General features: G+C 46.1%; 2 protein-coding genes across 3 annotated transcripts in view; both read left to right on the top strand.

Annotated features, from left to right (window-relative positions):
- cubn (cubilin (intrinsic factor-cobalamin receptor)) overlaps window positions 1-2,632 on the top strand; it is a 217,937-nt gene extending 215,305 nt beyond the window's left edge. The window contains exon 66 of the mRNA XM_056299826.1: window positions 2,259-2,632. Within this exon, the coding sequence (XP_056155801.1) occupies window positions 2,259-2,366 (108 nt within the window). The 3' untranslated portion in view covers window positions 2,367-2,632. The remainder of the gene's footprint in view (window positions 1-2,258) is intronic.
- A 12,459-nt stretch (window positions 2,633-15,091) lies between these two features.
- Window positions 15,092-18,200, top strand: part of rsu1 (Ras suppressor protein 1) — a 138,564-nt gene continuing 135,455 nt past the window's right edge. For both annotated transcript variants that reach the window (XM_056299462.1, XM_056299463.1), the window contains exons 1-3: window positions 15,092-15,291; window positions 15,914-16,085; window positions 16,625-16,675. In XM_056299462.1, the coding sequence (XP_056155437.1) occupies window positions 15,977-16,085; window positions 16,625-16,675 (160 nt within the window). In that variant the 5' untranslated portion in view covers window positions 15,092-15,291; window positions 15,914-15,976. The remainder of the gene's footprint in view (window positions 15,292-15,913; window positions 16,086-16,624; window positions 16,676-18,200) is intronic.

Genomic DNA, 18,200 nt, shown 5'->3' with positions numbered 1-18,200 from the left:
GCACACATACCCACCCGCAGACAGGGCCAATTGTGTCTGTAGGGACGCCCGACCAAGCCAGAGGTGACACGGGGATTTGAACTGGCGATCCCCATGTTGGTAGGCAACGGAACAGACCGCTACGCTACATGGACGCCCGCAGTTATAGTGCTTTTTAAATGGATTGTAGAAAACTGGTATGTTGACATTTTGGGAGGAGTTGTTTGACAGGTTTTTGCAGTGGTGTTTGTATTATTTTTGTTTGAATTAGTTGGTAAATACACTGAACTGGGTAACATGAACACTGAACTGGATAACATGAACACCAGAGCTGAACTGGGTAATATGAACACCAGAGCTGAACTGGGTAATATGAACACCAGAGCTGAACTGGGTAATATGAACACCAGAGCTGAACTGGGTAATATGAACACCAGAGCTGAACTGGGTAACATAAACACCAGAGCTGAACTGGGTAACGTGAACACCAGAGCTGAACTGGGTAACATGAACACCAGAGCTGAACTGGGTAACATGAACACCAGAGCTGAACTGGGTAACACGAACACCAGAGCTGAACTGGAAACATGAACACCAGAGCTGAACTGGGTAACATGAACACCAGAGCTGAACTGGAAACATGAACACCAGAGCTGAACTGGGTAACATGAACACCAGAGCTGAACTGGAAACATGAACACCAGAGCTGAACTGGGTAACATGAACACCAGAGCTGAACTGGGTAACATGAACACCAGAGCTGAACTGGGTAACATGAACACCAGAGCTGAACTGGGTAACATGAACACCAGAGCTGAACTGGGTAACACGAACACCAGAGCTGAACTGGGTAACACGAACACCAGAGCTGAACTGGGTAACACGAACACCAGAGCTGAACTGGAAACATGAACACCAGAGCTGAACTGGGTAACATGAACACCAGAGCTGAACTGGAAACATGAACACCAGAGCTGAACTGGGTAACATGAACACCAGAGCTGAACTGGAAACATGAACACCAGAGCTGAACTGGGTAACACGAACACCAGAGCTGAACTGGAAACATGAACACCACAGCTGAACTGGGTAACATGAACACCACAGCTGAACTGGGTAATATGAACACCACAGCTGAACTGGGTAATATGAACACCAGAGCTGAACTGGGTAACATGAACACCAGAGCTGAACTGGGTAACATGAACACCACAGCTGAACTGGGTAGTATGAACACCAGAGCTGAACTGGGTAACATGAACACCAGAGCTGAACTGGGTAACGTGAACACCAGAGCTGAACTGGGTAACATGAACACCAGAGCTGAACTGGGTAACATGAACACCAGAGCTGAACTGGAAACATGAACACCAGAGCTGAACTGGGTAACATGAACACCAGAGCTGAACTGGAAACATGAACACCAGAGCTGAACTGGGTAACATGAACACCAGAGCTGAACTGGGTAACGTGAACACCAGAGCTGAACTGGGTAACGTGAACACCAGAGCTGAACTGGGTAACATGAACACCAGAGCTGAACTGGAAACATGAACACCAGAGCTGAACTGGGTAACATGAACACCAGAGCTGAACTGGAAACATGAACACCAGAGCTGAACTGGAAACATGAACACCAGAGCTGAACTGGGTAACATGAACACCAGAGCTGAACTGGGTAACGTGAACACCAGAGCTGAACTGGGTAACATGAACACCAGAGCTGAACTGGGTAACGTGAACACCAGAGCTGAACTGGGTAACATGAACACCAGAGCTGAACTGGAAACATGAACACCAGAGCTGAACTGGAAACATGAACACCAGAGCTGAACTGGGTAACATGAACACCAGAGCTGAACTGGAAACATGAACACCAGAGCTGAACTGGAAACATGAACACCAGAGCTGAACTGGGTAACATGAACACCAGAGCTGAACTGGAAACATGAACACCAGAGCTGAACTGGGTAACATGAACACCAGAGCTGAACTGGAAACATGAACACCAGAGCTGAACTGGAAACATGAACACCAGAGCTGAACTGGGTAACACGAACACCAGAGCTGAAGTGGGTAACATGAACACCAGAGCTGAACTGGGTAACGTGAACACCAGAGCTGAACTGGCTAATATGAACACCAGAGCTGAACTGGGTAACATGAACACCAGAGCTGAACTGGGTAACATGAACACCAGAGCTGAACTGTTTAACATGAACACCTGAGCTGAACTTCGATCATTTAAAACCCGGTTTTTGTTTTTGTCGTCTTGCCAGGAGACCAATGTTGCTCCGTTCAGAGCCTCTTCCCACCATGTCTACATCGTCTTCCAAGGCCGGCACGCCTCCCTGCCCTCCGGGTTCAGACTCACCTGGAACAGCTGAGGACTCTGTGCGCGCACACACACACACACACACAGAATTGTTTACACATTCTTTAATCATATCTGTGAACTAAATACCTTCTGTGCAATACCATCATGGAAAAATCAATGTAGATAATAATAGTAATGATAATGATAATAATAATGATAATAATAATAATAAGTTTTCACCATGTTGTTAAGCTGAAAGTAGGCTATATTTCTTAATCATAGCTGTAATTTTTTTAAATAATGCTGTATTTTATGATTTGTCATGGACTTAATAAAGGATGTTTTTATTTGAGATGTGTGTATTCTCACTAATGAGTTCTGCTATGTGGGGTTGGTAGCAGGACCTGTTTCACACACTGAATTCTTTTCTATTGATCCAAAGAGTTTATCACATGCATCACATTGTCATTACGTATTGTGATTATACTACATGTGAGTAAACACAAAGGATTTTCACTGTACAACAGAGGTGAGATGATGTTGTCAAATAAGGAAGAACAGATAATGACATGAAGCTGCAGTGATGTGTACACATATACACAACACATACATATACACAACACATACACAATAAATATATACATTTACACAACATATACATATATAAACAACACATATACACAATAAATATACACATACATAACACACATATATATATACACATACACAGCACATGTACACATATTCACCCTTTGCAGACACGTCACAATTATCACGTGACGAGGGAGACTGCGCCATGACGGACGGCAGGAAGTGACAGACCGGGAAATTCAAAAGCGAATAACAAAAACACAAAATATTGCGACGGGTGAGTAGCTATTATAGTTTAAATGGAAGTGATGGCTACCAAAGTCAGGGTAATGTTGTGGAGTTGTGCTGTGAAGTGAGTCACCTTGTAGGACGGCACAAAGAGCGATATGTGGAGAAGCTAGCGATAGCAGGGTTAGCTAGCGATAGCAGGGTTAGCTAGCGATAGCAGGGTTAGCTAGCGATAGCAGGATTAGCTAGCGATAGCAGGGTTAGCTAGCGACCCGTACCTTCTTCCTACCGATGTGTTCACGGATCAAGCAAAACCGTCCAGTCTGCCCGAGTTCAGTCCACACGGTCTGTACCACTGTGTTATCAACGGAGGGTCCCCCCCACACACACACAGGTGCTGACCTAAAAGCACACACAAGTCTGGAAGCTGACCAGTTCTTTGTAGCTGGGTGGGTTACAGAACCGCGGTGCTACGCTCACAGCAGGGGGCTGTACCTCATAATGGCAAAGGTAAGACATAGCTAGCTAGCCAGCGGTGTATGTTTTTAACCTGTTTCCCCTGGGATGCCATCAAACCTCAAGTCGACTGTAACCAAAGCAGCCCATACTTTCCTCGCCATGTCATAGTAGGCTACACAGTCTGGCCAGCTAGCTAGCATTTGGCTCATCCCATAGAACGTGTTAAGTTTGAGTCCACAACATTCAAAGGGGACAAGGAGGCATAATAAAACTGTCAGTAACGTTTTCAGTGTCTGAAGCCACTGATTCAAGTGTACTGGTTAGCATGAAGCAAAATACAATTACATAATAAATATACAATTTGTATATTTTTAGCTGTTTTTGTTAAATTACAATCATTTTCTCATGTCCACTCTGACCATTTCTCACATTCATGTAAGGTAACACTTGAAAAATATCACATAAATCTCAGACTTTTATTGATTGTTCTTATGAGCAAAAATACTTTCCTCTTCATATGAAATGTGTTAATTAAATTAAAAATTCATAATTTTTGGTTAATATATATATATATATATTTATATATAGTCAGTTCAGGTTCAGGCCTTGCCTGTTGGCACACTGCATGGCACAGCAGGAAATCACCATCGTACCATAAAAGTAAAATAAAAACTAGCTTCAAACAACGAAATGTCGAACTATAGCCAACGTGCCTGCTTGTCTTAAATTTGACGCCCAAGTCTTCTGCCGTCCGTCATGGCGTTCATATTCCCCGCGAGTGGGACGTGGCGTCACTTGCAAAGGGTCAATAGCTGCAAGGAAACCCCTGTGATAGGAGAAAGTGATATGACCAGTAGGTGTCACTGTTGTACTGTCTATTACCATGCCGTGAAGCGCGCGGGGCCGTGCCTATAGTCCCCGGGTCCTATAGGACCCTTTCGAGAAAAAAAGGGTCCCATATTCCCCGTTTTCCCCTAAAAGGGTCCTATAATCCCGGTTGCTGCAATAGACACCGGGGAACATGGGACCCTCTTCTGGAAAAAGGGTCCTATATTCCCCGCTGTTTCCAGGGGAACATAGGACCTTTTTCCAAATAAAGGGTCCTATATTCCCCGCTATTGCCAGTCGAGGAACAAACCGGGGAACTTAGAACCCTTTTTGCAAATTATTTCCTTAACGGGTCCAAAACAATAAAAACCTGGGTCATGGCTGAGTTGTAGGCTACGACCATCTATTCCTTCGCTGATTAAATTAGGCTGTATTCCCATTGTTGGCTGTTGTATATCGCAGGCCATCTTGAGTGCGTATCCACATTGGGCCTATAGAGGAGGCTGTAATTTGCTTTATTGTTATTTCTTACCAATATTTACTGCAGTAGGCCTAGTTAGTTGGCTCTCCGGCTCAGCATGGACAGTCGGCAATCAACGCAAGTTTGTCTTGCAGTAGGCCCGCCTACCAGTATAACCAGTAGCCATTTCCACCTTCGCTCAGAGTCCAGTTTGCACAGCACTGGACACTTCAGCCACTTTCTTGTTACTTTGCAGTTCGTTTTCCATATTAAATCACTTGGCAGACTTTCTTTCAAAAAGACTTTAATGATGAACTTTTGAGGCAGAGAACTTAGACCAGGACTTGGAATTTAGGACCAGCACAAAGTATCCATCAACGGGGGCCGCCTACCTTACACAATAGGCTAATTGCCTAATAATAATAATAATAATAATATGTGCTTCTCAAAAAACTAAAGGCTTGTGGAGGTGCTAAACCAAAAACATGAATCAAAGACGAACATCAAAGGATGTAAGGTAACACTCACCAAATGGTAAAGAAATACCAGAGGCAGTCCTGTCCTCTATTTCACCATTTTATTGTTTGGCATCAGTCATTAAGGTTTCTCAAGAAGACCACCCGGCCAAGTTATTGACTGATGCCAAACAATGAAATGGTAAAATAGAGAATTGTGTCTTTTTTTTATTTGATGAGTGCTACCTTACATCCTTTGATGTTCTTCTTTAATAATAATAATAATAATAATAATAGCCTAATTATAAAAGAGGCCTAATAACAAATAACAATTACAGGCATAATACTATCAATAGTAACACTGATAATAGGCTATTAATAACAAAATGCTTCTAGTAAAAGCTTGGCTGAAAAAGGGTTGGTCTATGGCAGAAGCCCCCCAGAAAAGGCATGGTCTAAAACAAAAATCTCCAAGGCCTAACTAGGCTAACGTTAAGGCTTTTTTCTTCTTCAAAAAAGCAAAATGAGTAGTCCTAGTCCATTAGGCTACTCAACAAAGGGGGGCTAAAACCTCTACTCAGCCTATCTGAAAATGTGGTGGCTTACAGCCCTCCAATATGATTCCACATCTCTGTGACCAGCATCCAGTTGACCCTTGAGCCGCAGGAGACAGGCCTCCAACCTCCTCCACTTGGGCTTCCGCCTTGGGGGAGCATCTCCTCGCTCCGCCATCTCCAGCCTTTCCTCTGCCAGGGTTTGCTGGTCCTTAATGTGGCGCAGAAACATCCAAAGGGATGGGTGGCACACTTGGACCGCATCATTTAGAGTGCGATGATAAGCTACAAAAACAAAAACAAGAGGTTAATCATGTAAACTGTTAAAGACATGTGAATATGCTGAACATGTTGACAGTGGCTTGATAAACATGAATGCATAATACAGCTTTAGGAGTGTAGGCCTTTGTGTGATGTAGACCTCCAAAAATTATGCCGGATTGTGTTAAGCTGATTTTTAAAATGAAAGTTAAACACATAGCCTATGGTGAATTCCACAGCTAATTGATGGAAACAATGTAGATTCATCAAGCTTTAAGAGTATCCAAAGCAATGGTTGACTGTGAGTCCTACACCGATGCTATATTATTTTTTTAAATAATGATACAAATAATCGACTAAAAACAGTATAGCCTAATTTACACAACCATAATCATACAATTGGCCTACGTTATCATAGCCTGCACGCTTCTGTGGTGTCGCATGAAAATGTTAAGCGTGTTATGGGCCACACATCAAAAATAAAGTCCGTTCGCTGATTATTCAATAAATCAGAAAATAAGTCTTAGTCACTTACACTCAACGTGGTTGTTGGTCCTTTGCTCCATGTTGCGTGCATAGACGTTCCACACTGGATGTGGGAAGAGGGCTCCATCATGGACGTATGTGTTCCCGACATACTGCAGGAAGCCATGCAGCTCTGGATGGTCCCGCTGGACGCGCCTCGTGTCCGGGTGGTGAACGAGCAGGGCGAAGTGGTCTTGAACTGTGTCCAGTGGTAGGTGGCCGAGTGCCATCACCTTGCGGATGACTGCTGCCAACTGAAGGTCATCCCGGAATGCAGTAGTCAGTCCAAGTCTTTGCACCCTCTTCCACAGGGCTTGACTGAAACGGAAGTAGCATCCACTCACTTGTGCCCTTGGAAGTTCTGTTTCCAGCGCCTTGATAAGCGCCTGTTCAAAGTCGCATATGACCTTTTGACGCTGCAGGACCCTTTGCGCATTATAGATCCTTCTGATTGGGACTGTTGGCTCCCTCGCAACTTCTGCAATCACCCCCTGTCGGAATTCTGCACGGTGCACCATTTCTCCGTCAGGGGGATGCACGTGTTCCCCAACATCGTGCACAATAATGTTAGCATCCACGTCCTCCACTTCAGATCTATTTGTGATCAGTGGCACTCTACAGTTCCACCTCCAGCACCTCCATCTAATGGTGTCTTGATTGGTGCGGTGCTTCTGATATCTGAAGTTCTCATGTACCAACACTTTGCCCCCTCGATCACCATCCATAACTATCGCCATTGTTTGTCTTCTTGTAGGCTAGTAAGCACATGACAGTGAGTCCACGAGTTATCGCCGATAACAACCGATTGTTGCAAACTGTTGCAAGTTGGCGGGCGGTTTAGACATTGGTGAACTTTGATCATGTGGTTTAGAACACCAGGGAACTCGCGTGCAGATGACCACACATCCACGACACGTTTTAAGTATTTCCAAACTCGAAATCATGTGTGCCTTTGGCTATTTATAAAATATTTTTCGAGCAATATGTGTTTTGTGATTCAGCTTTAGCGTTGTTGATTAGCCTTTCATTCATATTTTGTCAAAAAGGCGTATTCATTAGCCTAGGCCTATGTCCCGTTATTTCTGTAGCATACAGCATCTTAGAATCTTAAGAGACCAGGCAGATATTGTTATTATTTTATTGTTATTACCATGCTATATTAGCCTACTTTATAATTATAAATATTTCAATTATCCAATTTTTAGCATTTCTAATATAAGGCTATATTGTTATTATTATTATCATCATCATCATCATTATCATTATTACTATTAGGCTATTATTATTATTATTATTGTCCTTATTATTATGTTATTATTATTATTATTATTATTATCATTACAATTATGAAGCTTAAAGGGCCTTACTGAGCAGATGGTTTCTATCTAATATCTGTCAGATGCTTTTCCCAATAAGCTGGTGTGGTTATGATGGGAACGACGGCTTTCTAGCGAACATAGAAGAAGTGGGTGGGAATTGGCCTATTGTCGGTATCAGCCAGCTTGCGCAGGAGTCTACTATCCCTGGTACAATGCGCTAGACCTCTGGGAGATGGACTGCTGAGGACGGAACACAACACCTACCCTCAGCTCCCAGCACTTCTCGCCAGTGATTAAAGTGGGCCGGAGCTCCCCGGATCCCGACACCGGAGCTCCCCCTCCTCCTCCTCCTCCTCCTCCTCCCCCCTCCCGAGTCAACCGGAGCTGAGACCCGGTGGCACTCTGTAGACAGGAGTCATTTCAACCTTTTTGTCACAGTAAAATTTAAACCAAAAAACATGATGCAGCCAATTCACAAGCATTACAAAATAAATCTCAAATAAAGTCGTTCTTCTATTTTTATACTACTTTACTTTTTCTAAAAGTTTGAACGATATCGCGTCCTGACGTGACCCGCACCTGCCTGCTGTGTGGCTTCACCAGACATGACGTCAGAAGAGACTGGCTTCACACTCACGGGTCAGGGTCAGTTCACCGCACCAGGCAGACCAGACTCGAGAGAGCGTCAACCTGCTACCTGCACTATTATCCTGGATTGGGGGGCATAAAGAGTGAGTATCTTCAGTGTATTTCCGATAGTATCTCCAATAGTTTTGTCTAGCTCTGCTGTGGTTTTCATTCAAGCAACTAACGTTAGCGAACGTAACGTTAGCTAGCTAGCTAACTAGCTATCTTCCACCCGGTAACGTTGCTAGCTAGTTGCTGACGTTGCTGGCTAGTTGTTTGAATGCTGCTAGGCAAGCTAACTATCGGTAGCGTCCGGTAACGTTACCGGTAGCTAGCTAGTTATGTTTGTCCAACCTTAGCTCTGGCCATGCAATATTTTCATTCAAATAACTAACTAGCTAGCAAACGTTAGCTACCGGTAGCTATTATTAGCTAACAATGCTAACGTCGGGACCACTGGACCAGTGGCTGTAACGTTAGCTAGCTACCTATCACTCCCGCGCTTTTGCCCACCTCTCTTATACAGATATCCCCCACTTACCAAATCCCTCTTTAACCCCTGCTTCTCGCACAATGTGCTACTCATACGCTGAGTTGGCGGCACCCAGGATCGAACTCACGACCTTGCGATCCATAGGCGAGCGCTCTACCGACTGAGCTACGCCCGGGTACAATTGCCCAAGGAGAACAGGCTTACTATATTACATTCAGACACAGACGAGCCAGCTCACCTCCTCGGCCAGGCGCATTTTCCTCGATAAGTGACACATTTCACGCATAAATATCAGAGAACTACCGGGGTGGGTTATGCGCCCAAATATAGGCTATAGCCTAATAAGTTGACATTGGTTTAGTGTCGAAAGTTTCCACATACTTTAGCCAACCTGGACTTTGTGAATTCGTTTTTGTGATATAAAAATAGAAATCGTATGATTCATTGTCTTCTTAATAATCTGCCCTAAATAATGCATTATTGAAAATGCACTTTTTGCGCCAAACAGCGTCAAACCTGCTGACCGGGGAACATAGGACCTTTCTTTATAAATAGGGTCCTATGTTCCCCGGGGGCCCTAGGGGAACATAGGACCCTTTTTATAAAGAAAGGTCCTATGTTCCCCTGCACATACAAAACGGGGAACATAGGACCCTTTTGGGGAAAAGTGGGGAATATAGGGCCCTCTGTATACAAAAAGGTCCGATATTCCCCGGTCTCATACAAAGCGGGGAACATAGGACCCGGGGACTATAGGACCCGGGGACTATAGGACCCGGGGACTATAGGGAGGCCCCCCTATCACCACTGCTGTTCTGCCTTGCACTAGCGCCACTCAGCAATCTACTGAAAAACAGCAGCTATGGTATCCCCACGGAAGGTGTCCCCAGCCTTATAAACAATACAGGGGCATAAGGAAATTGCCGTGTCCCTTAACTAGACTTGAAATGGCAATTTGTACTATTCTCAGATGCTTTGGGAATGGTTGCGATCACAGCAACCACACACAGCAAGTCTATATATAGTTCATGGTCACGGCTACTTGCATATGACATCGGTCGTTGGTTTCGGTCGTTATACCACTGTATTGTTTGTAAGGGTGGGACACCTGCAGTCAGCTGAGACAGAAGAGGTCACTTAGATGATGATGAAACGTTTTTTCTCAATATACGTTGTGTCCCGATGAACTGATTCAACTTTCTGTGATGTCCGTCCATCCATCACCCAAACCGCTTATCCTGCTCTCAGGGTCGCGGGGATGCTGGAGCCTATCCTACCAGTCACTGGGTGGCAGGCGGGGACACACCCTGAACAGGCTGCCAGACCATCACAGGGCCTAATAGATACAAGTAATAATTAATAAAGTATATCAAAATCAAGCTTTGAATAGCTATCCCAAGCCACTGTAATCTCACAGAAAACTCACAGCAACATCCTGCAAACTCCACCATCGTTTAATCAGCTGAGGATCCATTTCCAGCCAACAGAGGGCGGCATCCTGCCACTCCATTTGGAACTCCAGTTGCACTTTTTGCAACAAGTCCAGTATGTATTTGCAGATGTTTCTTCTCACTCAATCTCCATTACATTTACTCCCTGGCTGCGAGTTTACGGAGCAGGAAGCTATCCCCCGGTCACATGCTGGTCATCACGCGCCTCTGTGACGATGTTCCGGTGTAAATACTGTGCTCTTTATCAGGAAGCTGCTGTTGGCTGTGTTTCTAGCATGGATGCATTACGGTTTCTAGTAAAAGTCTTCAGACTTTACATAGGAGACTTAGAATAGCTGTCTTTGACATACATGGAATAACAGCAATCACACGCGCGTGAGGCAGCGAGCGGGTGTGATGAGGTTGAAAACATAAAGCGTGATTCTTTAGGTGAACATCCTTTACCTAAAATACTCACGCTTAGGTAAACATCCTTTACATACTTGTAAATGGAAAGGCAGCCTTCACTCTTTTACCATGTTTTATATACATTTGTAAATTACTTCAAGTCACTGAAACATCTGGAAAACACGACTAGACCAGCAAAAAGAAAGCGTTTCTATATCTCGGTCCTTGCATTTTTTAACTTCTATTACTCCGCTCCTTTGTGCTCTCCATCTGTTTACTTGATTGTTTGTTTATTTGTGCTTGAATTTGATCAGAATCGCAATCAGAACACTTTATTCATCCCCGAGGGGAAATGGGCTCTATTACCACGCTCTAATGACTAAAAACTAACAAGACACAGAAAATAGAAACAAACGGAAACAAGAAAAACAGAAACAAATACAAATAAAAGATAAAGTAAGAAATAGAAATAAGAACATGTATCAACAAGCACGGTACACATAACACCCTATGTATACCGCACTACACAGCGCACTACAAGCACGGTGCACATAACAACCTATGTATACCGCACTACACAGCACACAACAAGCACGGTGCACGTAGCAACCTATGTATACCGCACTACACAGCACACAACAAGCACGGTGCACATAGCACCCTATGTATAGCGCACTACACAGCGCACTACAAGCACGGTGCACATAGCACCCTATGTATACCGCACTACACAGCGCACTACAAGCACGGTGCACATAACAACCTATGTATACCGCACTACACAGCACACAACAAGCACGGTGCACATAACAACCTATGTATACCGCACTACACAGCACACAACAAGCACGGTGCACGTAACACCCTATGTATACCGCACTACACAGCACACAACAAGCACGGTGCATTTAACACCCTATGTATACCGCACTACACAGCACACAACAAGCACGGTGCACATAACACCCTATGTATACCGCACTACACAGCGCACTACTAGCATGGTGCACATAGCACCCTATGTATACCGCACTACACAGCACACAACAAGCACGGTGCACATAACACCCTATGTATACCGCACTACACAGCGCACTACAAGCACGGTGCACATAACAACCTATGTATACCGCACTACACAGCACACAACAAGAACGGTGCACGTAGCAACCTATGTATAGCGCACTACACAGCACACAACAAGCACGGTGCACATAACACCCTATGTATACCGCACTACACAGCACACAACAAGCACGGTGCACGTAACACCCTATGTATACCGCACTACACAGCACACAACAAGCACGGTGCACATAACACCCTATGTATACCGCACTACACAGCACACAACAAGCACGGTGCACATAACACCCTATGTATACCGCACTACACAGCACACAACAAGCACGGTGCACATAGCACCCTATGTATACCGCACTACACAGCACACAACAAGCACGGTGCACATAACACCCTATGTGTTGTGTGCACATAACACCCTATGTATACTGCACTACACAGCGCAAAACAAGCACGGTGCACATAACACCTTATGTATACCGCACTACACAGCACACAACAAGCACGGTGCACATAACACCCTATGTATACCGCACTACACATCGCACAACAAGCACGGTGCACATAACACCTTATGTATACCGCACTACACAGCGCACAACAAGCACGGTGCACATAGCACCCTATGTATACCGCACTACACAGCGCACAACAAGCACGGTGCACATAGCACCCTATGTATACCGCACTACACAGCACACAACAAGCACGGTGCACATAACACCCTATGTGTTGTGTGCACATAACACCCTATGTATACTGCACTACACAGCGCAAAACAAGCACGGTGCACATAACACCTTATGTATACCGCACTACACAGCACACAACAAGCACGGTGCACATAACACCCTATGTATACCGCACTACACATCGCACAACAAGCACGGTGCACATAACACCCTATGTATACCGCACTACACAGCGCACAACAAGCACGGTGCACATAGCACCCTATGTATACCGCACTACACAGCGCACAACAAGCACGGTGCACATAACACCCTATGTATACCGCACTACACAGCGCACAACAAGCACGGTGCACATAACACCTTATGTATACCGCACTACACAGCGCACAACAAGCACGGTGCACATAACACCTTATGTATACCGCACCATACAGCGCACAACAAGCACGGTGCACATAACACCCTATGTATACCGCACTACACAGCAGACAACAAGCACGGTGCACATAAACCCCAATGTATACCGCACTACACAGCACACAACAAGCACGGTGCACATAGCACCCTATGTATACCGCACTACACAGCGCACAACAAGCACGGTGCACATAACACCCTATGTATACCGCACTACACAGCGCACAACAAGCACGGTGCACATAACACCCTATGTATACCGCACTACACAGCACACAACAAGCACGGTGCACATAACACCTTATGTATACCGCACTACACAGCGCACAACAAGCACGGTGCACATAACACCTTATGTATACCGCACTACACAGCGCACAACAAGCACGGTGCACATAACACCCTATGTATACCGCACTACACAGCGCACAACAAGCACGGTGCACATAACACCCTATGTATACCGCACTACACAGCGCACAACAAGCACGGTGCACATAACACCTTATGTATTCCGCACTACACAGCACACAACAAGCACGGTGCACATAACACCCTATGTATACCGCACTACACAGCGCACAACAAGCACGGTGCACATAACACCTTATGTATACCGCACTACACAGCGCACAACAAGCACGGTACACATAACACCTTATGTATACCGCACTACACAGCGCACAACAAGCACGGTGCACATAACACCCTATGTATACCGCACTACACAGCGCACAACAAGCACGGTGCACATAACACCTTATGTATTCCGCACTACACAGCACACAACAAGCACGGTGCACATAGCACCCTATGTATACCGCACTACACAGCACACAACAAGCACGGTGCACATAACACCCTATGTGTTGTGTGCACATAACACCCTATGTATACTGCACTACACAGCGCAAAACAAGCACGGTGCACATAACACCTTATGTATACCGCACTACACAGCACACAACAAGCACGGTGCACATAACACCCTATGTATACCGCACTACACATCGCACAACAAGCACGGTGCACATAACACCCTATGTATACCGCACTACACAGCGCACAACAAGCACGGTGCACATAGCACCCTATGTATACCGCACTACACAGCGCACAACAAGCACGGTGCACATAGCACCCTATGTATACCGCACTACACAGCGCACAACAAGCACGGTGCACATAACACCCTATGTATACCGCACTACACAGCGCACAACAAGCACGGTGCACATAACACCTTATGTATACCGCACTACACAGCGCACAACAAGCACGGTGCACATAACACCTTATGTATACCGCACCATACAGCGCACAACAAGCACGGTGCACATAACACCCTATGTATACCGCACTACACAGCAGACAACAAGCACGGTGCACATAAACCCCAATGTATACCGCACTACACAGCACACAACAAGCACGGTGCACATAGCACCCTATGTATACCGCACTACACAGCGCACAACAAGCACGGTGCACATAACACCCTATGTATACCGCACTACACAGCGCACAACAAGCACGGTGCACATAACACCCTATGTATACCGCACTACACAGCGCACAACAAGCACGGTGCACATAACACCTTATGTATTCCGCACTACACAGCACACAACAAGCACGGTGCACATAACACCCTATGTATACCGCACTACACAGCACACAACAAGCACGGTGCACATAACACCCTATGTATACCGCACTACACAGCGCACAACAAGCACGGTGCACATAGCACCCTATGTATACCGCACTACACAGCACACAACAAGCACGGTGCACATAACACCCTATGTATACCGCACTACACAGCACACAACAAGCAGCACTCGGGACACTGATCCGCCGCCGCTGTCTCAACTTCATCTTTCTTTCGGACACGTACTCCCCACCTCTCGCGTCGCGCGCCCAGCTCCTCGTATAAAAAAACAAAAACACGGCCGGACATGGACACGGGGCGGTTCCGCCGGGTGGCGCGGGGAGAAAGGAAGTGCCCTTTTATGGAATGCCGAGAATTTCACAGCCGCACAACAGCTTCCGGTTGGGTGTGTACGCGTAGCGGAGTCCGTCCGTTTCAAAAATAAACTGCAAATATCTGCTGGTTTTCTCCACCGCCGCTCCACCGCCGCTCCACCGACGCGCGGCAGGTAGGCTTTGCTTTGTCTGTGGGCCCGCCAGCTGTTCCGCGTCTGCTGTCGTTGTCCCGACTAAACTTCATCATGTGTAGATGTGTAGAGGTGTAGAAGTGTAGATGTGTAGAGGTGTATATGTGTAGATGTGTAGATGTGTGTATATATATATATATATATATGTGTGTGTGTGTGTGTGTGTAGATGTATACATGTGTAGATGTGTAGAAGTATATCTGGACGTTATATGTTGTTTCCAGAAGCTCCACCGTATCGTGACTCGGTCGCCGCCTGGCGGCAGTGTGCAGCACAGCAGACGTGTAGATGTCTGTGTGTGTGTATATATATATATATATGTGTGTGTGTGTGTGTGTGTGTAGATGTATACATGTGTAGATGTATACATGTGTAGATGTGTAGAAGTATATCTGGACGTTATGTGTTGTTTCCAGAAGCTCCACCGTATCGTGACTCGGTCGCCGCCTGGCGGCAGTGTGCAGCACAGCAGACGTGTAGATGTCTGTGTGTGTGTATATATATATATATATATGTGTGTGTGTGTGTGTAGATGTATACATGTGTAGATGTATACATGTGTAGATGTGTAGAAGTATATCTGGACGTTATGTGTTGTTTCCAGAAGCTCCACCGTACCGTATCGTGACTCGGTCGCCGCCTGGCGGCAGTGTGCAGCACAGCAGACATGTCGAAGTCTCTGAAGAAGATCGTGGAGGAGAGCCGCGAGAAGAACCTCCCCGAAGTGGACATGTGCGACAGGGGGGTTTCTAACATGTTGGACGTTCCGGGACTCTGTAAGTGTAAACCCCAATCCTCTCATAGTATTAAAGCCGCTAGCGGAAATGTGTTTTTGACTCATTCTGATTAAAAAGAAAAGAAGGGGGCGGCTTGACTCACTTCGTCTTGCCCCATGGGCGATGACGTCACGTGACCTGGCCCGTCCCACCCTGGCGGCTGCTCAGTCCGGTGGCTCTTCTTGGGTGAAATGTACATTTTGACCATTTTTACTTTGGAAAAGTTTCACACTGGCAAAACACGACAAAAGCGGTGAGAGAGGTCCTTTATCATGGGACGTTTTGGTATCTGATATTTTACTTTATCTTAAATGAAACCCAAGCTGGAGTTGTGAAATACAATGGAGCAGATGTTGGTAAACTGTTCGGGGATTTCGGAGTGCCTTTATATGTATGTAAGCCTAGTTCTTCTGAGTGAGCAGTAAGTGCAGAGGAATCTGTTTGAGTACTTGGAAGTGTCAAGTTGAACAAATGCCATGCTTCTTCTTTTCCGTTCTGAGCTGAGCAGCGATCACATGATGTGTGTTTCTGCCTTCCAGTCACGCTGTCCAACATCACTCAGCTGGTCCTCAGCCACAACAAGCTCACAAGTAAGTTCATCTTTTCTTCCCAATTCCTGTATCAAAGACGGCCCCTGGGGCCGGGCCATACCCCTGCCTGACTGCAGAGCCTCTGGTTTTCCATTTGGCCCCCCATGTTAACAGGTTAGAGAAGCCACCCCGCCCGGGGCTGCAGAGCCTCTGGTGTCCCATTGGGCCCCCCATGTTAACAGGTTAGCGAAGCCACCCCGCCCGGGGCTGCAGAGCCTCTGGTGTCCCATTTGGCCCCCCATGTTAACAGGTTAGCGAAGCCACCCCGCCCGGCGTTGCAGCGGCGTGCCATCTGGACTAGAGCTTCCCACCTCCAGCCTGTTGTCGTTGCGTGACGTGTGCGGTTCTCAGCACAGACAGTGAACATCTGTTGATCGTCATGGTGACATCATACCAGCGACATTACACAGCTGACACCTTTCACTATAGTTTCAACGCTTACATCTGTGTAAAGTCACACACATGGAAAAAACTCTTTTTAACCATTTTAGCACTTGAACGTTGGGTGGCGCAGTGATTAGAGCGGTCGCCTCACAGCAAGAAGGTCCCAGTATCGAGCCCGGGTTGGTCCAACCTTGAGGGTCGTCCTCTGTGTGGAGTTTGCATGGTCTCCCTGTGTCTGCGTGGGTTTCCTCCAGGTGCTCCAGATGTTTGGAGAAAGTGAAGGCTACATGGCCATCCATCCATTATCCGAACCGCCTATCCTGCTCTCAGGGTTGTGGGGATGCTGGATTCTATCCAAGCAGCCTTTGGGCAGCAGGTGGGGAAACACCCTCGACAGGCCACCAGTCCATCACACAGGGCCCACACACAGACATTCATACCTAGGGACAATTTAGTACGGCCCATTCGCCTGACCTACATGTGTTTGGACTGTGGGAGGAAACCGGAGCCCCCAGAGGAAACCCACGCAGACACAAGGAGAACATGCAAACTCCACACAGAGGACGACCCCCAAGGTTGGACTACCCCGGGGCTCGGTACTGGGACGTTCTTGCTGTGAGGCGACTGTGCTAACCACTGTGCTGCTGTGCCGCCCAAGGCTACATGTCTCTAAAGTAAATATAAATGACGTTTCTAATGAACTGAGATGAAACATGCAGTTATTGGTGGGCATTATCAAAGGCAAACTCAGTGCAGAGAGACAGGGCTGGCAGTAGCAGCACCGCAGCAGCAATGCTGTCTGTGTGGACGAGCCGTAGCAGTTCAGCGAGGTAGCTGTCACTGGTAGCGGTGTGGACCACGCCTGAGATATGCAAATCATGTGTGGAGGTCAGTTCAATAGGAACGTATGAGCAACTCACAGTTCACCATCATCATCATCATTTCTTATTGAATGCTAACATTAAATGTGAATTCAAAACAACGGCCAAGTAAAGTGTATGGAGGTGTTGTTTATGTGATGCAGGTTTTAACCACTAGAGGGCACTACAGACCGATCAATAGGCTGAAGTGTTTGATTTATAAGGCATCTTTTGAAAGTACCAAATCATGTTTTCAAAGAAATCAGAAACCAATCACACAC

The sequence above is a fragment of the Lampris incognitus genome, chromosome 19, assembly GCF_029633865.1.
Source record: "Lampris incognitus isolate fLamInc1 chromosome 19, fLamInc1.hap2, whole genome shotgun sequence".
In the NCBI taxonomy this organism is placed as follows: domain Eukaryota; kingdom Metazoa; phylum Chordata; class Actinopteri; order Lampriformes; family Lampridae; genus Lampris; species Lampris incognitus.
Note: the sequence above shows the minus strand (reverse complement) of the source record. Positions and strands in the feature narration are given on the sequence as shown.